The sequence below is a fragment of the Pelophylax lessonae genome (assembly GCF_965119305.1).
Source record: "Pelophylax lessonae genome assembly, chromosome: 11".
Classification (NCBI taxonomy): domain Eukaryota; kingdom Metazoa; phylum Chordata; class Amphibia; order Anura; family Ranidae; genus Pelophylax; species Pelophylax lessonae.
In genome coordinates this window covers 19,480,538-19,507,897 of record NC_138778.1, presented here as the reverse complement: position 1 = coordinate 19,507,897, position 27,360 = coordinate 19,480,538, and the positions used below count along the sequence as shown (strand labels likewise).

Below are 27,360 nucleotides of genomic sequence, written 5' to 3'. Positions count from 1 at the left end.
GTGAAAAAATCACCTTAACTTTAGGGACCACCAAGTAAGGGGTACGACAAGATGATGCCACCAGTTCCGACACCCTGCGAGCAGAGGTGATAACCACCAAAAAGGCCACCTTCTGGGAAAGGGTAAGCCAAGGAATCCCCTGAATATTTTCAAAGGGAGGCTTCTGGAGAACTGAAAGCACCAAGTTCAGATCCCAGGGCAGTAGAGAAGATCGCACCGGTGGAGTCAGATGTCGAACCCCTTAAATAAAGGTACACACCAGGGAGTGGGTCAGGGGTAGTTGAAAGAAGACTGCCAAGGTCGACACCTGGCCCTTGATGGTACTCGGGGCCAATTTCTGCTCAACCCCCCATTGAAGGAAGGTCAAAACACGAGCCACCGAAAAAGAGCAAGGGTGAACTCCCATCCACTCACACCACGAAATGTACACCTTCAACGTATGATGGTAGATATTCCTAGAGGTAGACTTCCTAGCTTTTAACAGTTTCTGAAACACTGACCCAGGTAAACCTCTATCCTTTAGCACCTGGCTTTCAACAGCCATGCAGTCAAAGCCAGCGACTGTAAAGAAGGATGGAAGATCGGCCCTTGGGACAGAAGATCCTCCCTGAGAGGCAGTCTCCAAGGGACGTCGGCGACCAGCTGCACCAGGTTAACGTACAAAGAATGGCAGGGCCAGTGCGGCCACTGGAATGATTGGAATCCTATCTGCCTCGATTCTGCACAAGAGCTTTGGCAGGAGCTTGAAAGGAGGGAAAGCGTAGGTCAGAAGATACTGGCCCCATGGGGCCACCAGAGCGTCTGTGGCGTCCATCAGAGGATCCTGTGACTTTGCCATGAAACTTGTGACTTTTCCGTTAAGCTGGAACGCCAACAGATCCACCTCGGGGGGTGCCCCACCGGAGACATATCTAATGAAACACGTCCGGGTGAAGGGACCACTCCTCTTAGTCCAATGCCTGCCGACTGAGGTAATCCACCTGCCACTTTTTCACTCCTGGAATGTGTACGGTGGAGAGGGCCGGAAAAAAGCGCTCTGCCCACCGTAGAATGCTTGCTACCAACAGAGCTGCTAACACACATCTTGTTCCACCCCGGTGATTGACATAAGCCAACGCTGTGACATTGTCTGACTGAATCTGCACTAGATGGCCCCGGAGACGATTCATCCAGTGATCCAGGCATAGGTCTGATCGCCCGGAGCTCCAGGACATTTATCGTTAGTCTGGACTCTTCCAGTGTCCAAACACCCTGAGCAGAGCTCCGACTCAGGACACCACCCTACCCGGAAAGACTGGCATCCATGGTGACCGCGGTCCAATACAAGCGGAGAAATGATTTGACCTGTCAAAGAGTCAGAGAGCAAAGCCACCAGGCCAGAGACCCTTTGGTTTCCTGGCTCAGCCAAGTCTGATGGTGCAGAGACTTCAGGCACTTGTCCCATTTGACCAAGATCTCCCTTTGCAGGGATCTCGTATGAAACTGTGCAAACGGAACCGCCTTGAAGGCAGATACCATCAGGCCCAGCACTCGCATGCAAGTCCGGAGGGATGACCATCTGCTGGACAGCAGGAGATGAATCGCAGCATGCAACTTCTGGAGTTTGTCCAGAGGAAGGAAAACTCTGGCTAGAACTGAATCCAGACCCAGATAATCCAATTTTCTGGATGGAATCAGAGCAGACTTCTGGTAATGCAGAAGCAAACCGAACTCCCTGAGGGTCTGTATAGTAATCTCCACATCGTCTCACAGAACCGAAGAGGACTCCGCTTGCAAGAGGAGGTCGTCCATGTAACCCAGTACTGCAATTCCCTGCTAATGTAGCAATGCCAGAACCGGAGCCAACACTTTTGTGAAGACCCGAGGGGCAGAGGCGAGACCAAAGGGTAACGCCACAAACTGATAATGCTCCTCTCCTACAGCAAAACTGAGGAAACAATGGTGACGGGCACAGATTGGAATGTGCAAGTAAGCATCCTTGATGTCGCTAGAGGCAAGAAAATCCCCCTGATGTAGGGATGCCACTACAGTGCAAATGGACTCCATTTTGAGCTTCTGTACCCACGCAAATCAGTTCAGGGCCTTGAGATCCAGAATTGGACACACCTTGCCCTCTTCTTTTGGGACCGTGAACAGGTTTGAATAAAAAGCCACAACCGGGATGATCACACCCTGAAGCAGCAGGTATTGCACTGCCCTGAAGAGAGCTTGTAATCGTCCGGGGATAGGCGCACATTGGAAGGAAAGAATCTTTCTGGAGGGTAATAACGAAACTCAATCTTCTAGCCGGACCATATCACTTTGTGGATCCATTTGTCTTGCACCAAGGAGGTCCACAGGCCCGGAAACCAGCGAAGATGTCCCCCAGACATGGGTGAGGGCGCACCTGCATGCTGAAGGAGCCTTGTCCGCGGGTCTAGAGAATCCCGCTCTATCTCGGCTTGCCAGAACAGGGTCCCAGCAAGGAACTAGGTCTTTCCTCTTGACTAGGCAGAAAAAAAAAAAAAACTGGGCAGCTATAGAAGAGACAGGGAGTATACACCCTGGGACTGCATATAGGCGTAGTCAAGCTCTTTTTTCTGCCTAGTGTTCTCCTCCTATAGCGGGCAGTATAACCCAATGGTCAAGAATCCTAAGGAGCTGTGTCCGTCAATGAAGAAAAGAGAAAAAGTGATTTTAAACAAAGTTCTGAAACAAACACCCAGCTGTAAATCAGAGAATGTATTTCATGTATTGTCACAAATCTTTCTGTGCCCCAACAGACAAAACCTTCCCAGTGTAATATAAAGCTTTCAATTACCAGTGGTTTTATATACAGATTCTTTGGTAAACCATTCCTACACATAGGTGATGATGTCTGCAGATGGCCGGACATGAGTCCTACCTGGAATGTTGTGTATGGTGATGGCCAGGATGAGAAGCATGATCCGTCTCCAGCTGTTCCCACCTTTGTTGGTGGATTCTCGGGCACTCATCAGTGACAGGTCATCTCCCGGCGAAGAATGGGCCCCCCTTTTCCTCTGGTAAACATCACCATTCTCAATCTTATCTGTAGATACAAAAGTAATGGAGTGAGAAGACTGAATTCCAACACTACAGACCTTTGAAGTAAGCATGCCATCATTAAATCTTTCAGGAACGCTATAAACATCCAACGAAAATTACAAAACAGTTCAAATTACTAAACAAGGCTCCTCTCCTGGACTGAAATGACCTACTGTGATCTCACCGCACACTCTGAGCTTCTCACAATGTGAATTAGAAGCTGCAGCAAGCCACATTTCCTGGGTGAAGGATGTCCATTTACCAATGCCATCCACCAACAACCAGCGTGGTCAATGGCCTCATTCACATATATGGTTGGTTTTTCTTTTGACGAGTGACATTCATTGTGATCAAGGCTATTTTTTTTTTCTTTTGTGGGGGGGTGGGGGGTGTTGATATTTATTTGTTTAATAACTTTTTTTGTGACTGAGTAGGGGTCCTATGTGCCCCTTACTCATTCACGTAGAGATTAGGGTAACAGATATCTGGAGGCCCCTTTATCCTAAAGGGGGCTTCCATAATCTAATCCCCCCCCCCGCACCCCTACAACCACAGGGCAGGGTTGTGGGGAAAAGGTCCTTGTCTTCATTAACATAAGGGAGGGCCATGTGGCCTGATATGGTTTAGGAGGTGCCCTCACCCCTCTTTCCTGTCCTGTTTGAATTAAGAGTCTGGTATAGACTTGAGGGGGGACCCCACTCCATATTTTGTTTGGGGTACTCCCTTAAAATCTGTACCAGATGCAAAGAACTTGTGAAGCAAAAAATGCCGTTCCCCTGGCCCGATCTGTATCAGTGTAAATGTGTGGCGGCCTCAGCTTGTACAGATCCACAAACCCCACCCCCTACCCCCCCGACGCATTTCACCCTGCCCATCAGGAGCATAGTTATAAATCCAAAGAGCCTGGAGCAGTGGCCAGCCCCTCCAGTCACTTCAACAAATCCCTTAGATTTTAGCCTTAAAAATAGGGAAAGTTGATTTGACAGATTCGGCTCCCACTGACTTTGGTTCGGATCTGGTATCCGAGCTTTTGATCTGTTCGGTCGAACCTCTACAAACCAAACTCAGGTGTTTTCAGCTCATCCCTGAAAAAGTTGTATGACCCGCAGAGAGCTGAATATATAGTTTGTATAATTTTGTGTTGAGGTTTACTGAAACAATTAGCCGCAGCAGCTTCGGGAGATGAGGAGTAACATTTCGGGAGACATTTAAATCAGATTTCTTGTATTTCATTATTTTCATGTGATAATAAAGCAAGGTCCTCTGTAATTAGCAATCCTCAGACTGCCAGGCAAGCCTCAGCTGTGTAGTCAGCTCTCCAAATTAGTGAGGCATGAGAAGCATTGCTGCACTCTGCAGATATTCCCCCTTCCCACAGAAATCACTCGTTTGAGACTTATTCTTGTTTCAAATGAAACCTCTAAAGATATGTCTGAGTTACATTTAAGTCTTCAAATGTTAGTAAAAGTATGCAGAATAGTCAAGATTTGCAAACCGACTGATTATAGGAGGATCAGCAGGCAGAAATATATACGTCTCAGGAGCCAACAGGCCCAATTCACAAAGCTTTCACGCATTGATAAAAGAATATCTAAACCAGAGAACAAGAATGGCCCAGAAACAAGAGGGTTCCGGATGCACATCTGCACCATCCAGCCAGCTGCCATCAGCCTGGAAAACTCTATGGGCTCATTTACATATGTGGGGCCCTCTGATGAGTGATCTCCTTTCCGATTGTTCCTCAGAGGGCAGTTGATTGGCAGTGAGTTTTATTGCTTTTTCACTGCCTGTTGTAACCCCACACCAGCACATCGTAACCTCCTGCACTGCACATGATTCAGAGCACCCCCATAGGCATGTGCAGGTTATGTGCCAGCTGTGCCTGGGCACACCCTAATCACTGCGTGTGGTGCCGAGTCCCCCTAGTGACTTGGCTTTCCCCCATGTTGCACTCCCCTTACCGAAATACTGCTAGCTTCCCTCCTCTCCTCTCCCCCCTGGCTGATGTGGGGAATTTACATAAGGGGGGGGGGGGTAGGGTAGGGAAATATGTAATTTACCAGCCCCTTCCGTTTCTAAATGAATACACACTCACTCACTGTGTTCATTCATAACTGAAGCATAGTAAAATGTGTTTACTATGCTTCAGTTTTCATATGAACAGGAAGTAACTCAGCACAGAGCACTATCCTGTTCATTTAATGTCCAGTGCAACAGAGACTGCAGAGAAAGGCATGTTTGTTTCAGCTTTCGGGGGCACACCCTAATGCAATAGGCTGCGCTCACCTATGGTGCCCCCATTCAGCTGAATAATACTGTCCAGTGAACATGACCTACTCTCCAAAACACGGCAGCGAGGTCATTTCTGCAGTGCCTTGATGCAAAGCATTGTGGCCATGGCATATGTATACCCCCCTCCACTGCCTTTGCAGTTTAAAGTGTAAGGCCCCTTTCACACACTCCGTCCGTTGAAAGGACTCCATTTATCTCAGCGGGGGATCGATCTGCCGATCCCCCACTGAGGAGGCGGGTGACAGCTGTTCTCCATGCTGTGTGCGGAGACACAGTTGTCAGGTCCCCATGCAACTCTAGGGGGGAATCGGATGGGAACGGCCCGTCGGCTAGATTTGACGGATCGGATGTCAGCGGACATGTCTCCACTGACATCCGATGCCCCATAGGGATGCATGGGGGGACCGTTCAGATTGGCCAAAAAACTGACAGGCGGATCTGAACGGTCCGCCTGTGTGAAAGAGCCCTAAAGGCCCGTTCCAAAACCGGACGAAAAACACTGCTTTCAAAGTGATCTACGAAAATTGGATCGTTAATACAGAGCCTTCGAAAGCCGATCATGACAGTTCATCAGATATTATCCGATCGGACAAGCATGAAAATACCCAAACGTATGATTTTCGTTTATTCAGTACAGTTGTCGTTCGCAAAAACAATACAAATACGCTACAACACATTTCATCACTTCCAAATTTGTTTTCTGTTGTACGAGAATTTTCGTAAATTTAGTAAACTCTTCATGTACGATATGAGACTAGCATGCATAAAAAAAAAACAAACGATCCTTCGTCCGATTTTCGGATTGTGTGTATGGGATTTTACTAAACCCACAACCTTAAATCAGTCTGTTTATGCAATTAAGCATGCTTGTTATACTAACATTGGAACCTAAGGGGTTATTCCTCTGCATTGTGTAAAAAGCCTGTTTGATCCTGTCTTCTCTGATTCTCCCCTTCTTCCACTGTCCCCAAACCATCTCCCAATAGTACAGAGCCTGGGGATAGGCTGCACATGCTCAGTTTGGTGTGTATTGCTAGAGAGTTTTTTTTTTTTTCTTTGGAGGGTGTGTGTGCTCAGCACAGGGCCAATCAGCACTGTCCAGACAGAGGGTCCTGCAGCCTCCGAGGAGAAGAAAAACTCCTCCTACCAGCTTTAAGCAGACACTGATAGAAGTCACAAGACTGCTCTAACTGCTGATGAGAAAAGGTATTTCGCAGTAGTTATTTACTAAAATAATTGCATTTCCTTGTTCTGTGTACTGTGGGAGAGCAGATATAGTGAATGCAGAGTCCTGGGGAGACCAGATATAGTGAATGCAGGCTCCTGGGGAGACCAGATATAGTGAATGTAGGCTCCTGGGGAGAGCAGATATAGTGAATGCAGGGTCCTGGGGAGAGCAGATATAGTGAATGCAGGGTCCTGGGGAGACCAGATATAGTGACTGCAGGCTCCTGGGGAGATCAGATATAGAGAATGCAGGGTCCTGGGGAGACCAGATATAGTGAATGCAGGCTCCTGGAGAGAGCGGATATAGTGAATGAAGGGTCCTGGGGAGAGCAGATATAGTGAATGCAGGCTCCTGGGGAGACCAGATATAGTGAATGCAGGCTCCTGGGCTAAGCAACACATTTAAGTGGAAGTGGGTGGGGGGAGTGTAAAAACATGGAAAAAACACACATTTGTAAATGAAGCCTATGCAAGGATGAAAGCTGCTGTGGCTAGGCCATGCATCAAGTGGCACTTATGAATGGGGCAGTAAGTAGTCTACCATCCCGGGCATTCCTTCATGGGCCCATAATGCCCTAAACATTATTAGCACTCAATGCACCTTCCAGCCACAGCAACCACCAAGCCTCTCAGAGACTTTTATAGGCTGCTGGGGGCAGGGCTGGACAGTGCATCTGTAGCTTTCACCCGCACCTAAATGCCGAAGCCCCATACACCAGGCCCAGCGTTCATGGAGCCTTACCAGCCCTTATATGTAGCGGCTGCATTAGATTCTTTTTTTTTTTTTACCTGGTGATCCCACCAACACCACACTTTCTGCCCTAATTCGACAATGAAGGAGACAGGGACAAAGGCTTGTCACCCTATCACAGGAAGTGCCAAAAAAAAACAAAAAACTTATTGGCAGGAACACAATGAATTTTTAATGAAAGCTGCAGATTTGAAAGTACTGAAAACAACTTTTGAAAATACAATAATGTGTTAAAGCTCATATGAGATTTGGGTGACTGAGTTCCGATCTACAAATAAGTGATAGCATTCAGCCTAGAGCTGTGTTTTACAAACTGCTGTTATAGCAAATACATTCCAGTCTCACCTGACTGCACCTGAAACAGAGAAGAGTGATGGTAGGAAAAAAAAAAAAACAGGTGGTCCATCAAGTCTGCCCCTTTTTATTATTCTGTTTTGGTCGTTTTTTCTTTTTTAACCTTTCCACTGTAGGGGAGAACTTTAATCTAGTAAAAACTAAGGCTTGTGGTGGAGGTAATCTTCATCAAGTCACTACTTTTGTGGGGCATTTTTCCCACTGACCACTGATTTGGTCGGATTGACCGCCAATGAATTGGATTTAGCAAGGGTTCTCTGAGACCTAAATGTCATTTCAAGGGTTCCTCTGGGGTAAAATTATTAAAAAGGGTAATGCAGAAGAATCAGGACCTCTTTCCTCCTGCTGGTAATACCTCTAGTGATGTAAAGATCTGAAAATAAAGTGGTTGGGACCAAAATAGGACTACAAACACTCGCCCAGCGCTCTTAGTGAAGGAGATAAACCACACACTAGATAAAGGTGTTGACAATAAATAACATTAAATAGCATAGAAATTGTTGCTGATCGCAGCCGCTGTGTTAAAAACAATGTATGTAAAATGATGAAATAAATACTGTAAAAGTACATAAAAGTATAGCCCAGCACTTAATGCATCCAGCAGCGCACGATATATCACCATAAAATCCTTAAAAGGAACAAAACTGTCTTCAGACACAATAAAACCGTTTTTTAAAAACTCCAAACAGTTCATAAGGTGCTGATGATAATCATCCCCGGTGTATAGATGTCAGTAGTTAAGTTCCAACCTTCACCACACCAAACGTGACCCCCCTCAGAGTGGGCACTCCCCGGGAAATAAACTTCCAACCTTCACCACACCAAACGTGACCCCCCTCAGAGTGGGCACTCACCGGAAGACATTTATTGAAGTATGTGCAGCAGTATTACACTCACATTTAGTCGGTGAATAAGATGCAGTTAGTCAAGTAATGTTGATCATCAGGAGCATCACTGGAGCGGGTCCTGGTGGTGGAGGCAGTGGATCCCGGTGAGAGCGGCAGGGGGTTCCTCCGTGTGTACAGGGATGGCCTCGGGCTCCTTGTCAACTGGTGGAACGCTGGCACTCGTGGGTCCTGGGATCCTGAAGTCACTCCTGGCGGTGATGCGGGATGCTACGGCGACGCGTTATCGGAGCATGCGCTCCTTCCTCAGGCCGTGGCCGATAACGCGTCGCCGTAGCATCCCGCATCACCGCCAGGAGTGACTTCAGGATCCCAGGACCCACGAGTGCCAGCGTTCCACCAGTTGACAAGGAGCTCATTGCACAAATCACACCCAAAAAACACCCCAAATCCAATATGCTTACATATAACCCAGTTACTTTTATTCTGCTTGAAAAATTCTGTTTATATGTAAGCATATTGGATTTGGGGTGTTTTTTGGGTGTGATTTGTGCAATAAATGTTGAAACAATATCACGCTATTGTGCCCCCATCTTTATTTACATGACACATCTGAATCCAAAATTGGAATACGTATGTGGAAGTGACGTGAATATCCAAAGTTGTAAAGGGTCTAAGCTACCTATGCTTACAGGCGTGTGTTTATAATATTTCCGGTGAGTGCCCACTCTGAGGGGGGGTCACGTTTGGTGCGGTGAAGGTTGGAACTTAACCACTTTACTACCAGTCACGTAACCTCTACGTCAGCAGACTTTGCGGGGTTATACCGGGATGATGCCTCTAGCTAGAGGCATCATCCCGGTACCGTTGTTTGAAGCTGACGGTCGGCTTTCCGTCGGTAACGATCGATGCGGCTCGGGAGCCGCTCGATCGTTACCCGGGGGGCGGGAGGGGACGTCCCCCCCCTCCCGCGGCTTTGCTCGGGGCTACCGTCCCACCGGGAGCCCCGAGCACCCAGCCGGCACGTCCGCCGGCTGGATGGAGTCCCGATGAATGCCGGAAACGGCATCGATCGGGTCTCCGATGACGTAACCCGGAGGCGGCGTCCATGACGTCACTTCCGGGTTACTGTGCTGCAAAAGGCGGCAGATTTGAAAAACGGCTGTATGCAAAAATGCCGTTTTCGGCGTTTTGCATACAGGGAAGTGTAGTGGAGGGGTCTAGGGTCTTTTAGACCCTCGATCCCTCCATAAAGTGTACCTGTCACTACATATTGCTGTCACCAGGGATGTTTACATTGCTTGTGACAGCAATAAAAGTGATCAGATTTTTTTTTTTTTTTAAAAAACCTGTAATAAAGTTTAAAAAAAAAGAAAAAATAAATAGGAAAAAAAAAAAAAAAAAAATTTAGCCGTCCCCGTCACCGTTAGCTCGCGCACAAAAAAAAACGTATACGCAAGTCGAGCCGCAAATGAAATCGCTGTTCAAACCACACATGTGAGGTATCGCCGCGATCGCCAGAGCGTGGGCAATAATTAAAAAAAAAGAGCTACACACTAACTCTAAACTGGTAACCGTTAAATAAATTTAAAGCGTCGCAGATTGAGATCTCTATTGACCGTAGTTTGTCGCCATCCCACGGGGGGGCACAATTTTAAACCGTAACATGTTTGGTATCTATTTACTCGGCGTGACATCATCTTTCACAATATACAAAAAAAATGGGCTAACTTTACTGTTTAGTATTTTTTAAATGCAGTGAAATGTGATTTTTCAAATTTTTTCCAAAAAAATGGCGTTTTAAAGACCGCTGCGCAAATACCGCGTGACAAAAAATTTTGCAATGACCGACATTTTATTCTCCAGAGTCTTTGCTAAAAAAATATATATAATGTTTGGGGGTTCTAAGTAGTTTTCTAGGAAAAAATACTGGTTTTAACTTGTGAACAAAAAGTGTCCGAAATAGGGCTGGGGCTAAAGTGGTTAACTACTGACATCTATACACCGGGGATGATTATCATCAGCACCTTATGAACTGTTTGGAGTTTTTAAAAAACAATGTAAAGATCTATATAGAGGAATCAGGACCTCCTTCCTCCTGCTGGAGACCCTAAAGCGGTATAAAGATCTATTTAGAGGAATCAGGACCTCCTTCCTCCTGCTGGTTATCCCTCTAGTGATGTAAAGATCTATATAGAGGAATCAGGACCTCCTTTTTTCTGCTGGTGACCCCTCTAGTGATATAAACATCTATATAGAGTAATCCGGACCTCCTCCTTCCTGGTGGTGATCCCCCTAGTGATATAAAGATCTATAGAGGAATAAGGACCTCCTTTCATATGCTGGTGACCCCCTCTAGTGATATAAAGCTCTATATAGGAATCGGAACCTCTAGTGATATAGAGATCTACAAAGAGGATTTGGGATCTCCTTCTTCCTGCTGGTGATCCCTCTAGTGATATAAGATCTATATAGAGGAATCAAAACCTCCTTTCTCCTATTGGTGATCCCTCTAGGAATATAAAGATCTATATAGGGGATTTAGGGCATGTTTCCTCCTCCTCCTGGTGATCCCTCTAGTGATATAAATATCTATACAGAGGAATTGGGACCTCCTTCCTCCTGTTGGTGATCCCTCTAGCGATATAAAGATCTATATAGAGGAAACAGGCCCTCCTTCCTCCTCCTAGTGATCTCTCTGGTGATATAAAGATCTACATAGAGGAATCAAGACCTACATGCTACCACTGGTGATCCCTCTAGCGATATAAAGATCTATATAGAGAAATCAGGACATCCTTCCTCCTCCTGGTGACCCCTCTAGTGATCTAAAGATCAATATTGAGGAATCAGGACCTCCTTCCTCCTGCTGGTGATCTCTGTAGTGATATAATCTATATAGAGGAATCAGGACCTCCTTCCTTTCTTTGTTGATTCCTCTAGTGATATAAAGATCTACATAGAGGAATCAGGACCTCTGTCCTCCGGCTGGTGATCCCTCTAGTGATATAATCTATATAGAAGAATCAGGACATCCTTCCTCCTGCTGGTGACCCCTCTAACAAAATGAAGATCTATATAGAGGAATTAGGACCTCCTTCCTACTACTGGGGATCCCTCGAGTGATATCAAGATCTATATTGGACTCTATCAGAGGATTCTCTTTCGCTGAGTAGTTTAGGATTCATACACATTGAACAGCCGTTTGAATTGCTAAGAAAGGAGGAGTTGGAGACACCACAAGTAGGATGATAATACAAGCTCTGACACTTTGCTGATGGCTGTGAGAGGCGTCAGACAGCTGTTCCTCCGTAGATCTGCCAGAGTTTGAGGCCTTGTGAAGTCAAAGCAGACGGTGTTTTGATCCGGAGCCAATTAGCCTGCCATCCAGGTGACTTGCAGTAGGAAATAAAAAATAACACTTCAGTTTGCAGCTTCGAAAAAAGATGTTCGCAATGAGCAGAAACCTGTAGCCCGTGAGCCTGGAGGGGGCTATGCAACTGGGATGTCATTTTTTTACTATTATGTTCCTCTGCTCAATTCAGTCTGGCTCACGGCAGCTTTGAGGCTCCACTGCTTTCCAAGAAGTGCAGAGTTCTAGAACTGAAAGAAGTTCATACTTGCTGACAGTTTAAAAGGAGGCTATTATCCAAATAATGATCATTATATATATCGCAATAATGAATACATTGTAACCTAAATACATACTGACCCTAGTACAACGATCTACAAGAGGTATATTACCAGGAGAGCGTGCTGCTTACTTACTGCCGTTTCCAGTTCCACCTCTTTATGCACTGGAATGGGATCTCACCACAAGCCCCCAAGTACAGCCAAAAGATTTGTTTTTGTTTTTTTTGGGGGGGGGGGGGTGTTAGAATCCCTGTCAACTATTATTCCTGTCTGTGTGCAACCATAAAAACATGGCGAGGTTTCAGAACACTGGAGATCAACTTACTCAATATATAAGGGGCCAAGTGCAGCTCCAGCAATTACCAGAGGAACGCACGTAAAATTCTGAGTATACTAAAGAGAACTGTCAAAGACTGTTGACATTATATAGTAGATGGTCAAAGACTGGAAACATACTGCAGAGGTCGCTGGATATTGGGGACATGTTAAAGCAGATGGTCAGGGACTGGAGACATACTACAGGAGATGGTCAGGGACTGGAGACATACTACTGGAGACATACTACAGGAGATGGTCAGGGACTGGAGACATACTACAGGAGATGGTCAGGGACTGGAGACATACTACAGGAGATGGTCAGGGACTGAAGACAGACTACAAGAGATGGTCAGGGACTGGAGAAATACTACAGGAAATGGTCAGGGATTAGGAACATACTACAGGAGATGGTCAGGGACTGGAGACATACTACAGGAGATGGTCAGGGACTGGAGACATACTACAGGAGATGGTCAGGAACTGGAGACATACTACAAGAGATGGTCAGGGACTGGAGAAATACTACAGGAAATGGTCAGGGATTAGGAACATACTACAGGAGATGGTCAGGGACTGGGGACATACTACAGGAGATGGTCAGGGACTGGAGACATACTACAGGAGATGGTCAGGGACTGGAGACATACTACAGGAGATGGTCAGGGACTGGAGACATACTACAGGAGATGGTCAGGGACTGGGGACATACTACAGGAGATGGTCAGGGACTGGGGACATACTACAGAAGATGGTCAGGGACTGGGAACATACTACAAGAGATGATCAGGGACTGGAGACATACTACAGGAGATGGTCAGGGATTGGGAACATACTACAGGAGTTGGCCAGGGACTGCAGACATACTATAGGAGATGGTCATGGATTGGGGATATACTAGAGGAAATGGTCAGGGACTAGAGACATACTACAGGAGATGGTCAGAGAATGCACACATACTGCAGTGGTCGCTGGATATTGGGGACATGCTATAGGAGATGGTCAGGGACTGAAGGCATAGTACAGGAGATGGTCAGAGGCTGCAGATATAATACAGAAGATGGTCAAAGACTGCAGATATAATACAAGAGATAATGAGAGACTGCAGACATACTAAAGGAGATCGTAAGCACAGGAGATATGCTCAAGAAGTTGCTGGAGACTGGTACGGAGGACAGTCAGGGACTGGAGACACATTACAAAAAGAGCATCCTAAAGAGTCAAGAGTGTCTCAGAAGTAAAGATGGGCAAAGGTTCATCAATGTGTGAAAAGCTTTGTCTAAAAAGTATCCAATAATTTCAGAATATTGTTCCTCAACATAAAATTGCAAAGACTTTAAATATATCCTCATCTACAGTAAAATCATCAAAAAAATCCCAATAATCTGGAGAAAGGCCGAAACCCAATATTGGATGCCAGTGATCTTCAGACCCTCAGACCACACTGCAATAAAATCAGACATGATTCTGTGATAGACATCACTGCATGGGCTCAGGAATAATTCCACAAATTACTGTCTGTGAACAAAGTTTGCTTTCCATCCAAACATGTGGGGTAAAGTTCTACCATTCAAAGAAGCCATATCTGAACATGATCCAGAAACGCCGCCGCCTTCTCTGGGCAAAAGCTCATTAAAAATGGTCAGTTGCAAAGTGAGAAACTGTTCTCCGGGCCAAAGCTCATTTAAAATGGTCTGAGGCAAAGTGGAAAACCGTTTTGTGGTCAGACAAATCGAAATTTCAAAGTTTGACATTCTTTTTGGCAACCATGGGCACCGCATCCTCTGGGCTAAAGAGGAGAGGGACCTTCTGGCTTGTTATCGGCGCTCGGTTCAAATGCGGGCATCTCTGACGGAATGGGGGGGGGGGGCAATAGTGCACATGGATTGGGCAGCTTCTACATCTGGAAAGGCATCATCAATGCTGGGGCCTTAAAGTGTTCAAACAAGATTACAGATTCTGTTTGGCCTCAACGATATAGAAGGTAACATAATGCAAAGCAATAAACACTTGAATGTGTATCAGGTGACTACCAACAAGAAATAAATTGGAAAACTGACCACGCCAACCTTATGACTTTTAATTGGCAATAAAACTCTTTCAAAGAGTATAATCCTATTGAGAATAGCAGCAGTGATTAGCGGTAGGGTGGGGTGCATTTGGCTCAGCAGAAAGAAGCCGACAAGGAGGGAATGACCATTCTATAATGAGGAAAGTACAAGACAGGAGAAGATCAATCAACAGATTGTCATCAGGGCCGATAATGAGCCCAACAAGGCAGAAGATATCGAACGCTGATGATGATCGATTGCAGCTGATCTCCAGGAATACGGAAGAAAGCAAGTAACAAATCACTGAGCACCTCTCTGATAATAAACCACAATGTGATAATGAACATAGCTAGACCTAGAACGAAGAGAAGCACTTAGGCTTAGTTTATACAAAGTGGTTGGGGTGGAAAAATAAAGGCACAGGCCCATCCACTTCAACCTACGTGTGTGTCATTTTTATTCTCCAACAATTCCCATAGTCCAGTATATTCTGCTTCTTGAAGAAGTTTCAGGAGATGGAGGGGGCGGGGTGGGGCAGAGCCGAGGCTCCCTGTGTTAATGGACACACAAGCTGCCGGTCAGGAGTGCGCCTGCCTGGATGCCCCCACAGCAAGCTGCTTGCTCTGGGGGCACCCGGCAGGAGGGAGGAGCCAGGAACGCCAGCGTAGGATGCGAGAAGAGGAGGATCATGGCTGATCTGTGCAAAACCACTGCACAGAGCAGGTAAGTAGAATATGTTTGTTATTAAAAAAAAAAATGAGATGTTAATATCGCTTGAAGTCATTTTATAGCAGAGTGTGAGCAGGCTGGCTACCATGGCAGAAGAGAACGCAATGTCTCCTCTGTGATACGATGCCAGCAAGGCCCTTGTGTGTCAGTATGACTGATTCCTGCGTTGTGTCATCCCATGCCGGCCAATGGAGATGCCCGAAGACCAACACCAGGGGAGAAGGTGCCAGTGAGGGATCTGGACCAATTGCCTTTGGTTCAGTTTCAAATTATATATATATAGTCCTTTACAATGTTACTCTGCCAAGTTTTTTTTTTTTTATATCCAATGTAAACCCCAACATGGAATGCCCGTTATTTGTTCTCTTTTTGGTCTGTTAAAGAGATAATTTTATTAAATCTGTTTGATAAGTGCAAACAAATATCAGTTGACCCTGCCAGAAACCTTGTGAACTTCCTGTGATGCACTTCTAATAAACTTTTTCCCACTATTTTCTGTGAACTACAGAGCCCCACCCCTATGTTATGGAGATGGGGTGGGTGTTTCATAGCCTCAACCTATTGTGATAATGCTGCTCCTCCATAATATATATATAGTATGATGAGTTAGCGCCGTCACCCTAGGACAGGAAGTGTGTTACTGGCAGGATCACCTGGTGACAAATAAAATACAAACAATAAAAGATTATTTAGGAAAAGTAGTGCAGACCGTCTAAGGAATAGTAAACTGCAACATATTAAATTTCTGTTCTAAGGTTTATAAAGAAAATTAAAAGCACAACCTCCAAATGATGGAGTTCAGGTGTCTCCAGGGTAAGGTACTGGAAATGCCACAACATGACATTGTAGACAATTGCGCTCTTCCAACCTTGTGGTAACAGTCTGAAGACCCTTTTCTGTTCCACCATGACTGTTCCCCTGTGTACAAAGCCAGCTCCATAAAGACATGGTGTGACCAGTTTGGCGTAGAGGAACTCCAGTGTCCTGCACAGAGCCCTGACCTCAACCCTACTGAAAACCTTTGAGATGAACTGGAACACTAATGGAGAGCCAGGTCTTCTTATCATACATCTGTCCTGTCCTTTGGATGTACATGATTAAAGAATTTTACCAATAATGGTAATAGGATCATCCTACTCCAAACGGATACACTATATGGCCCAAAGGATGCAGACCCCTCTCCAAATGATGGAGTCCAGGTTTCTCCAGTAAGGGGAATGTTAATACACCATCATACAAAGACATTGTAGACAATTGTGCTCTTCCAACCTTGTGGTAACAGTTTGGTGAAGACCCTTTTCTGTTCCAGCATGACTATGCCCCTGTGTACAAAGCCAGCTCCATAAAGAAAGATGTGACCTGTCTGGTGTGGAGGAACTTGAGTGTTCTGCACAGAGCCCTGGCCTTAACCCTACTGAACAGCTTTGGGATGAACTGGAACACCAATGGTGAGCCAGATCTTCTCAGCCAACTTCAGTACCTGACTTCAACCCAACTGAACACCTTTGGGATGAACTGGAATGCCGGTGGTGAGCCAGGTCTTGTCATCCAACTTCAACCCAACTGAACACTTTTGGGATGAACTAGAACACCAATGGTGAGCCTGGTTTCCCCATCCAAGATCAGTACCTGACGTCAACCCTACTGAACAGTTTTGGGATGAACTGGAACACCAATGGTGATTCTGGTTTTCCCATCCAACATCAGTACCTGACTTAATCTCCAAGGTGTTCAGTTGGGTTGAACTGGAAACCCGATGGTGAGCCAGGTCTGGTCATCCAACATCAGTACCTGACTAAACACCTTTGGGGTGAACTGGAATCCCGGTGGTGAGCCAGGTCTTGTCATCCAACTTCAGTACCTGACTTCAGCCCAACTGAGCACATTTGGGATGAACTGGAATGACGGTGGTGAGCCAGGTCTTGTCATCCAACTTCAGTACCTGACTTCAACCCCACTGAACACTTTTGGGACGAACTAGTACACCAACGGTGAGCCTGGTTTCCCCATCCAACATCAGTACCTGGCTTCAACCCAACTGAACAGCTTTGGGATGAACTGGAATGCCGGTGGTGAGCCAGGTCTTGTCATCCAACATCAGTACCTGTTTTCAGCCCAACGGAACACCTTTGGGGTGAACTGGAATGCCGGTGGTGAGACAGGTCTTGTTATCCAACTTCAGTACCTGACTTCAGCCCAACTGAACACCTTTGGGATGAACTGGAATGCCGGTGGTGAGCCAGGTCTTGTCATCCAACTTCAACCCAACTGAACACTTTTGGGATGAACTAGAACACCAATGGTGAGCCTGGTTTCCCCATCCAAGATCAGTACCTGACGTCAACCCTACTGAACAGTTTTGGGATGAACTGGAACACCAATGGTGATTCTGGTTTTCCCATCCAACATCAGTACCTAACTTAATCTCCAAGGTGTTCAGTTGGGTTGAACTGGAAACCCGATGGTGAGCCAGGTCTGGTCATCCAACATCAGTACCTGACTAAACACCTTTGGGGTGAAATGGAATCCCGGTGGTGAGCCAGGTCTTGTCATCCAACTTCAGTACCTGACTTCAGCCCAACTGAGCACATTTGGGATGAACTGGAATGACGGTGGTGAGCCAGGTCTTGTCATCCAACTTCAGTACCTGACTTCAACCCCACTGAACACTTTTGGGATGAACTAGTACACCAACGGTGAGCCTGGTTTCCCCATCCAACATCAGTACCTGGCTTCAACCCAACTGAACAGCTTTGGGATGAACTGGAATGCCGGTTGTGAGCCAGGTCTTGTCATCCAACATCAGTACCTGTTTTCAGCCCAACGGAACACCTTTGGGGTGAACTGGAATGCCGGTGGTGAGCCAGGTCTTGTCATCCAACTTCAGTACCTGACTTCAGCCCAACTGAGCACATTTGGGATGAACTGGAATGACGGTGGTGAGCCAGGTCTTGTCATCCAACTTCAGTACCTGACTTCAACCCCACTGAACACTTTTGGGATGAACTAGTACACCAACGGTGAGCCTGGTTTCCCCATCCAACATCAGTACCTGGCTTCAACCCAACTGAACAGCTTTGGGATGAACTGGAATGCCGGTGGTGAGCCAGGTCTTGTCATCCAACATCAGTACCTGTTTTCAGCCCAACGGAACACCTTTGGGGTGAACTGGAATGCCGGTGGTGAGCCAGGTCTTGTCATCCAACTTCAGTACCTGACTTCAGCCCAACGGAACACCTTTGGGATGAACTAGAATGCCGGTGGTGAGCCAGGTCTTGTCATCCAACTTCAGTACCTGACCTCAGCCCAACTGAGCACATTTGGGATGAACTGGAATGACGGTGGTGAGCCAGGTCTTGTCATCCAACTTCAGTACCTGACTTCAACTCAACTGAACACTTTTGGGATGAACTAGAACACCAATGGCGAGCCTGGTTTCAACATCCAACATCAGTACCTGGCTTCAACCCAACTGAACAGCTTCGGGATGAACTGGAAAGCCGATGGTGAGCCAGGTCTTCTCATCAAACATCAGTACCTGACCTCACAAATAGGGAAACATTCCCAGACACCCTCTAGCATAATAACATCTTGAAGAGATGACTAGTTGCAGCATACACGGACTGCAGTGCTGGGTCACGGAAACGGCATCAGCGAGGAACATGGACAGCAGACTTAGGTGAGTAAAAAGCAGCCTCAGAGGACCAAAAAAAACAATTCCCAATTGCTTGTGGGAGAGGACATTGTACAGCCATGTAACATCTCATGTTAGCAGTAACTAAATGCAGTTTGTGCTACAGCAGTTCCTGGGTGAGTAGACGGAACTCCTTGCCTTGCACTGGTGGAATGGCACTATACCATCCTTTGAATTAAAGAGAATCTGCTGTCTGCCCTTTGAAAATGAATGAGCTGACCTAATGCATCGGACCCTAAAGTAATTGTAAAGTCTTGGTTTTTTTCCCTATAAAAATAAACATGTTTTACTTACCTGCTCTGTTGCAGTGGATTTGCACAGAGCAGCCCAGATTCTTCTCTTCACAGGTCCCTCTTGGGCTCTCTTGGCCCCTCCCTCCTTTTCAGTGCCCCCACAGCAAGCAGCTTGCTCTGGGGGCACCTGAGCTGAGCAGCAGCTCCGTGTGTCCATTCAGACATGGAACCCCGCCCCGTCCCCTTTCTTCCCCGATTGTCTATCTGACTTTTATTGACAGCAGTGAGAGCCAATGGCGCTGCTGCTGTGTCTTAGCCAATCAGGAGGGAGAATCTCGGTCGGCTGAGACGCTCGTGGGCCGCAGCTCCGTGTGTCCATTTAGACACTGAACCCTGCCCCGTCCCCTTTCTCCCCTGATTGGCTATCTGACTTTGATTGACAGCAGCGGGAGCCAATGGCGCTGCTGCTGTGTCTTAGCCAATCAGGAGGGAGAATCTCGGTCGGCTGAGACACTAGTGGGCATCAGGTAAGTATAAGGGGGGACGCCGCACACAGAAGGCTTTTTCTCTTAAAGCAAAGAATGCATTAAGTTAAAAAATCTTCTGACTTTACAACTCCTTTAACACAATGTTTAGTTCTTTCTAATAAGAATTATGAAGGCGTGATTTTTGTTTCCCTGGGCGAAAAAGTGGATTTTTCTATTACTTTATGTTGAAGAAAGCCAGGTTCCTACAACTGAAATGGTTACAATTATGCTATTGTGACGCAGTATTTGCTATTTTTGTGTACTGTTCCTCCCCCATCTCCTCCGCTCCTATGGCACGTTCTCTGTGATACGCTCGTCAATAGACAATGACAGGCACTTAGCAGATGACTCTACGACCAGAGGAGCCTGCTGGAACCGCTATCTTGTACGTGGCGGGTGGGCTATTGTTGCTGTTTGCGTTGTGTCTGATTATGGCTGCAGTTAATGAACTATGTGATGCTGAGAGACTAATGACAATCACTCCAGAAGAGAACGAGCTATTTAAAAACACAGATAAACCCAAGCTACAAAAAAAAAAAAAAAAAGAGAATTGCCCAGCTTTTAGGATAAAAAGCAGATTTTACTGCTAAACCTCCTCTCCAGCAATTTGCTATTCAGACTCACCACACTGCTATTCAACATCGAATGATGCCCAGTATAAATCAATCCACTTCCTGTAACAGCAGGCTGTCATGGACCTGCCTGCGGAGGGGTGCACCAAAACACTGGCCTGGGGCCCGCCTCCTGAGGGGCACATCTTCAGGCTGGCCTGGGATCTGGCTCCTGAGGGGCGTGTCATCACACTGGCCTGGGGTCTGGCTCCTGATGGGCGTGTCATCGCGCTAGCCTGGGATCTGCCTCCTGAGGGGCGAGTCATTACGCTGGCCTAGGAAACGCCAACTGAGTGGCATGTCATTACGCTGGTCTGGGGGGTGGGCGAGTCATCATGCTGGCATGGGATCCACCTCCTGAGGGGCGAGTAATCACGCTGGTCTGGGATCCACCTCCTGAGGGGCGAGTCACCATGCTGGCCTCGGATCCTCCTCCTGAGGGGCGAGTCATCACGCTGGCCTGGCACCCGCCTTCTGAGGGGCGAGTCATCACGCTGGCCTGGCACCCGCCTCCTGAGGGAAGCATCATCATGCTGGCCTAGGAACCGCCTCCTGAGTGGTGCGTCGTCACGCTGGCCTGAGACCCGCCTCCTGATGGGATAAAAGTCCATTCAAATCCTATCTAAACTTAAACCTGCACCCACCCCTATTCGAAGTCCTATACTAATTACCATGTAGGGCAGGGGTCTCCGAACATTTTGAACAAAGGGCCAGTTTACTGTTCTTCAGGCTTTAGGGGGGGTCTGACTAGTGGGAGCAGAAAATGCATCGGCATCAGTGGGAGACAACAGTGCCCCATCACTTGTGTCAGTTCGAGGAGTAGTGCCCCAAGGGCCGGATAAAGGCAAGCAAAGGGAGTGCAATATTGTGTTTTTAGTATTATTTTATTAAACATCAGAATGCACAGAGTTCCCCCTTACATCAGAATGCACATCAGAGTTCCCCCCTTACACCAGAGTACCCACCAGAGTACCCCCTTACATCAGAGTCAACATCAGAGTTCCTCCTTACATAAGGGTCTCCCCTTACATCAGAGTTCCTCATAAGAGTCCACATCAGAGTTCCCACCTTACACTAGAGTCCCCACCAGAGTTCCCCCCTTACACCAGAGTACCCCCTTATATCAGAGTCAACATCAGAGTTCCTCCTTACATAAGAGTCTCCCCTTACATCAGAGTTCCCTCTTACATCAGAATTCCCACCACAGTTTCCCCTTACATCAGAGTCCCCATCAGAGTTCCCCCTTACACAAAAGTCCACATCAGAGAGCCCCCTTACATCAGCGTTCCCCTTCAGAGTTTTCCCTTAAATCAGAGTCCCCAATAGAGTTTCTCCTTCCATCAGAGTTCCCATCAGGGCCCCCCCTTGCAGACTGCAGGTTTGGGGGGGGGGGGGGGGAGCTGATGCAGAGACCACAAACAGCCTTTGCTGCCCTTAATCTTCAATCTTTGCATATTGAGGATAAACCACTGACCCCCCAACTGTGGGCTGGATAAAATCTTGTAGCGGGCCAGATGTGGCCCCAGGGCCGTAGTTTGGAGACCCCTCAATAGTGCGATATCATCTCCCATATTCCCGTGGCCTTCAATGACACCCCTGCCGCGCCGTTCCCTGCGGATTGATTAACACGTCTGCTCAGGTCAGTCTGAGAGAAACCAATTTCACACCCAAGCAGCTCCGGCCCCCATCAGCCTCAATAAATATTTAATTACTCGCAATTACGATGTCACATTTACAGCGCTAAGTGGAACGCCCCCCCCCCCTTCCCCTCCCGGTCTTAGCTCTTGTATGTAACCTATAAAAATACCGCTACAGGAGGAGCAACTGAACGGGGAGATTCAAAGGTAACAAGCTGCTACTCTGCTACTCTGAAAATCTACACTATACAAACAATTATAGGAGCAACTATGATTGTTCTTTTAGAGCCAATCCTCGCTCCCCCCCCCCCCCTTTTTTTTAGAACATTGGCACCATGCATGCAGAAAACCACGCTGCCACCCAATCAGGGGGTTGCATGGAACCCGACATTAGCTGGTAATGGGCACAGCAGGCGTACAGACCCGAAACTCAGCGTAGGAATGGTGGGAACCCTTCATAATGGACCCAGCAGGAGTACAGACCCCGGAACTCAGCACAGGGATGGTGGGAACTCCTCATAATGGGCAAAGCAGGTGTAAAGATTCGGGAAGTCAGAACAGGGATGGTGGGAACCCCTCATAATGGGCACAGCAGGTGTACAGACCAAGGAACCCAGCACAGGGATGGTGGGAACCCCTTATAATGGGCACAGCAGGTGAAGAGACCCAAGAACACAGCAGAGGGATGAAGGAGCTCCTCATAATGGGCACAGCAGGTGTACAGACCCAGGAACTCAGCACAGGGATGGTGGGAGCCCCTCATAATGGGCACAGCAGGTGTACAGACCAAGGAACCCAGCACAGGGATGGTGGGAACCCTTTAGGCTCCATGTACACGGGACGCTGGAAATGGCCGTTTAGGAGCAGTTGGGCGTTTTTTTCAGAAGCCCCTGAACCCATCTACATTTTATCTTATCTGTCCATGTACACCAGGTCGTTTACAGTCATTTGCAGGCAGTTGCGTTTAGGGACTGTTTTTAGAACGCAATTATTTGCGTTCGAACGTGTGTTTCCCGGCATTTCAAACGCACAAACGCGTCCGAACGCGTCTAAACGCGTCCGAACCCGTCTGAACGCGATGACCCGCGTTTAGCGTTCTTCCATTTTAAAGGGGAATAATTTTTTTGACCTCTAGGAACGCTTCTAAACGCAAACGCCCGCAAACGCTGCTAAACGCCCGCTAAACGCTGGTACAAACGCGACTGAACGGACGTTTCAAACGTCCTAAAAATTCCAGCATTCAAAGGGACTTTTAACAACGTCCCGTGTACATGGAGCCTTATAATGGGCACAGCAGGTGAAGAGACCAGGAACACAGCAGAGGGATGAAGGAGCTCCTCATAATGGGCACAGCAGGTGTACAGACCCAGGAACTCAGCACAGGGATGGTGGGAGCCCCTCATAATGGGCACAGTAGGTGTACAGACCCAGGAACTCAGCACAGGGATGGTGGGAGCCCGTCTCTTTCAGGGTTCCTTTTAAAGCTTCCCTGGTGACTGTTTGCCGGTCATCTGCTCAGACAGCGATGATATTTTTTTATTCATATTTTGTTTTCTTGGTTCATATTTTCCAGGTTTCCCGATCTTCGTATTGGACGTTCACCATCCCGGCCGGTTGTTCAGTTTCCATGGATCGGTCCCGGTGGAGGATCGGCATTAAAATCTCGGAGTTGTTGTGAGGAAATGGAGCAAAATGTGTTGTGAGAGGGGAGGAAGAGCGGAGACTTCAAGTTCTATAAACATCTCATTCCGCATCGCACCGCGCACACGGCGTCCAGATGTTCCCCTCTTTCTGCATGCTGAGAATTCGCTCGCTGCGTCAGGCCTGCTTTTACATTCGTGGCGGCTGGTGCTCAAAATTTTTGGGGGGGGGGGCGCAAAAAGAAAAATGTAATAGGCATTGCAAAGTGTCCAGCATGTCCCCCATCAATGCACAGTGTCCAGCATGTCCCCCATCAATGCACAGTGTCCAGCATGTCCCCCATCAATGCACAGTGTCCAGCATGTCCCCATTCAATGCACAGTGTCCAGAATGTCCCCATTCAATGCACAGTGTCCAGCATGTCCCCATTCAATGCACAGTGTCCAGCATATCCCCCATCAATGCACAGTGTCCAGCATGTCCCCCATCAATGCACAGTGACCACCAGCATGTCCCCCATCAATGCACAGTGTCCAGCATGTCCCCCATCAATGCACAGTGTCCAGCATGTCCCCCATCAATGCACAGTGACCACCAGCATGTCCCCCATCAATGCACAGTGTCCAGCATATCCCCCATCAATGCACAGTGTCCAGCATGTCCCCCATCAATGCACAGTGACCACCAGCATGTCCCCCATCAATGCACAGTGTCCAGCATGTCCCCCATCAATGCACAGTGTCCAGCATGTCCCCCATCAATGCACAGTGACCACCAGCATGTCCCCCATCAATGCACAGTGTCCAGCATGTCCCCCATCAATGCACAATGTCCAGCATGTCCCCCATCAATGCACAGTGACCACCAGCATGTCCCCCATCAATGCACAGTGTCCAGCATGTCCCCCATCAATGCACAGTGTCCAGCATATCCCCCATCAATGCACAGTGTCCAGCATGTCCCCCATCAATGCACAGTGACCACCAGCATGTCCCCCATCAATGCACAGTGTCCAGCATGTCCCCCATCAATGCACAGTGTCCAGCATGTCCCTCATCAATGCACAGTGACCACCAGCATGTCCCCCATCAATGCACAGTGTCCAGCATGTCCCCATTCCATTCAATGCAGTGACCTGACCAGCATGTCCCCCATCAATGCGCAGTGTCCAGCATGTCCCCATCAATGCGTGCCCCCCCCCACCCCCCGAGACTTCACTTACCTCTGGTGCCACTGCCGTCACCGTGCCTGGCGTGCTGCTCGGGACTCGGTCGGATGTCTTCTCCCTCCGAGTCCTCGTCTTGACCTGCATGCGTGCCGCCGGTCACCGTCCCGACTCCCTGGCGACCGTGCTGCTCGGGAGTCGACTTCTTCCTCCTCCATGGCGCCGTGACTGGGTCGGACCGGTGTTCTCCGACCGGACGTCTTCTTCCTCCATGCGCACCGCCCGCTGCCTCTTCTCTGATGGCGGGCGGGAAGGTGACGTCGGGACGGAGCGTGACTAACGCACGCACTGCCTCCCACGCGACGTCACCCGGGATGTCCGCTATGATTGGTCCAGGCTGGAGACTGGACCAATCACAGCCAGGACATCCTGAAAGTGGGGAGTGTCGGGGCGCATTGCTCTGCGCCTGATGACCCCCAGAAGACCGCCAATCGGCGGCTCTGCTGCAAGCAAGTGGGGTGCAAAACCCCACCCCCATAGCCACCAGTTAGTCCGGCGCCCCTAGAGGGCTGAAAATTTTATTTTTAATTTTTTTCCTTTTTTTTATTGGCCACAGAGATTTGCGCCCCCTATAGACCGGCCACCACTGCACCTGAAAATGCTGAATATCTGGCTCTAATGACTTTCTAGAAAAAAATTGTAATAATGTGGATGAAGCGTACCAAGTAAGAACTTCTGAATGGCTTAAGTGACTGAAAAATATTGAAGCTCCAGTCCAGTGGTTTTGCCTAGGCTAAGATGATGTCATCAGTCTCCCCACCCCCAGTGATCAGACTGTACATTGTACCTTTGTAAAAGGAGGATGAAGCATTTCCTCAGTCTACTCCTCCCCCAGTGATCAGACTGTACATTGTAACTTTGTAGAAGGAAGAGGAAGTATTTTCTCAGTCTCCCCTCCCCCCCAGTGATCAGACTGTACATTGTAACTTTGTAGAATGAGGAGGAAGCATTTCCTCAGTCTCCCCTCCCCCAATGATCAGACTGTATATTGTAGAAGGAGGAGGAAGCATTTCCTCATTCTCCCCTCCCCCAATGATCAGACTGTACATTGTAGAAGGAGGAGAAAGCATTTCCTCAGTCTCCCCTCCCCCAGTGATCAGACTGTACATTGTAACAAGTCATAAAATGAGAGGCTGCTGCAGGGGCTGATCTGTGTCAGACATTTGTGAACACAGCCAGGAACTGCATAGGCACTGGGATTTACATGATTGTGTCATCTCTGGAATGATCAGGAAATATTAGTTTTGGGTGGACTGACCTTTGAGAAATAAACTCTACAATGCAAAGGGAAAGAACGTATTCTATGAACTATAGTAAAGCGCGGTATATAAAAGATCTGTGGCACGCCATCCAATTATCTCGCCCCCTGCTGGTTGCACAGTGCGGCTGCAGCTCTACGCTCCTCCCATACCGGTATAATTTGTGCCTACAAACTTTTCACACCTCGTAAATAACAGACATTTATTCCCAGCGCCATTATCTCCCCTCCCCCTCTCCATCTTCAGCGGCAGTTTATTTTTCTGAGTGGCGCATTAATTCAGCTTCTTGCACATAATGCCCTCGCAGCTCTCGCCACCCCCTCCCCCCCGCCATTCTACCGCGTGCACCCCAAGAGGCCCCCACTCCGGCATTGTCCCGGCCCTGCGGCTTCATTACATCCCAGGTTTTTATAAAGTTCGCTTAATGAGCCGCCATTCCGACCCCAACAAAGGGGGGGGCACGTTCCTCCTCGCGGGGGAGACCATCCAATGGGGCTTTTAGGCTGGCGGAGGCAGCGCTGTGTTTGCTGTAATTAAATGCCACCGCCGCTCGCATTTACATGTAAGAGCGCATTAATGCGACTGCGGCTTCTCTAATGTGGATTGTATACAAAGCACTAACAGCGCAAAGATGGTGGGCGGGGCCGCCGTTTCCAGGGCAAAAAAACCCCATCACAAATTCCGTGTTTAAAGGGAATTTTTTTATTTTTTTTAAATATTTAAAGTGAACTTTTCAGTAAAGTCTCCATGAATACATTCCCGATACGTACAATTGTGCTGAAAAGTTTTCTTCCCCCGGCAGAAAATGGTGAAATTTTATCAACTTCTTCACAGCTAAGGCCAAAAGAAATATTAACCACTTCCGAAGATTTTCCCTCCTTAACCACTTTACCACCTGAGGATTTTGCTGCCTTACGTCTGGGCCACTTTTTGCGATTCGGCACTGTGCGACTTTAACTGACAATTGCGCGGTCATGCAACGCCATACCCAAACAAAGTTTATGTCCTTCTTTTCCCACAAACAGAGCTTTCTTTTGGTGGTATTTGATCACCTCTGCGATTTTTACTTTTTGCGCTATAAACAAAAAAACAGCAACAATTTTGAAAAAATAACAATATTTTTCACATTTTTTTATATGAAATCCCCCCCCCCCCCAAAAAAAATGTAAAAATCAAAATTTTTTATCATTTTAGGCCAATTTGTTTTCTGCTACATATTTTTGGTAAAAAAAAAAAAAAATGCAATAAGCGTATTTTGATTGGTTTGCGCAAAAGTTATTGCGTTTACTAA

General features: G+C 47.5%; 1 protein-coding gene across 1 annotated transcript in view; it reads right to left on the bottom strand.

Annotated features, from left to right (window-relative positions):
* SLC39A11 (solute carrier family 39 member 11) overlaps positions 1-27,360 on the bottom strand; it is a 401,122-nt gene that overhangs the window by 128,380 nt on the left and 245,382 nt on the right. The window contains exon 6 of the mRNA XM_082271821.1: positions 2,885-3,049. Coding sequence (XP_082127947.1) covers positions 2,885-3,049 — 165 coding nt within the window. The remainder of the gene's footprint in view (positions 1-2,884; positions 3,050-27,360) is intronic.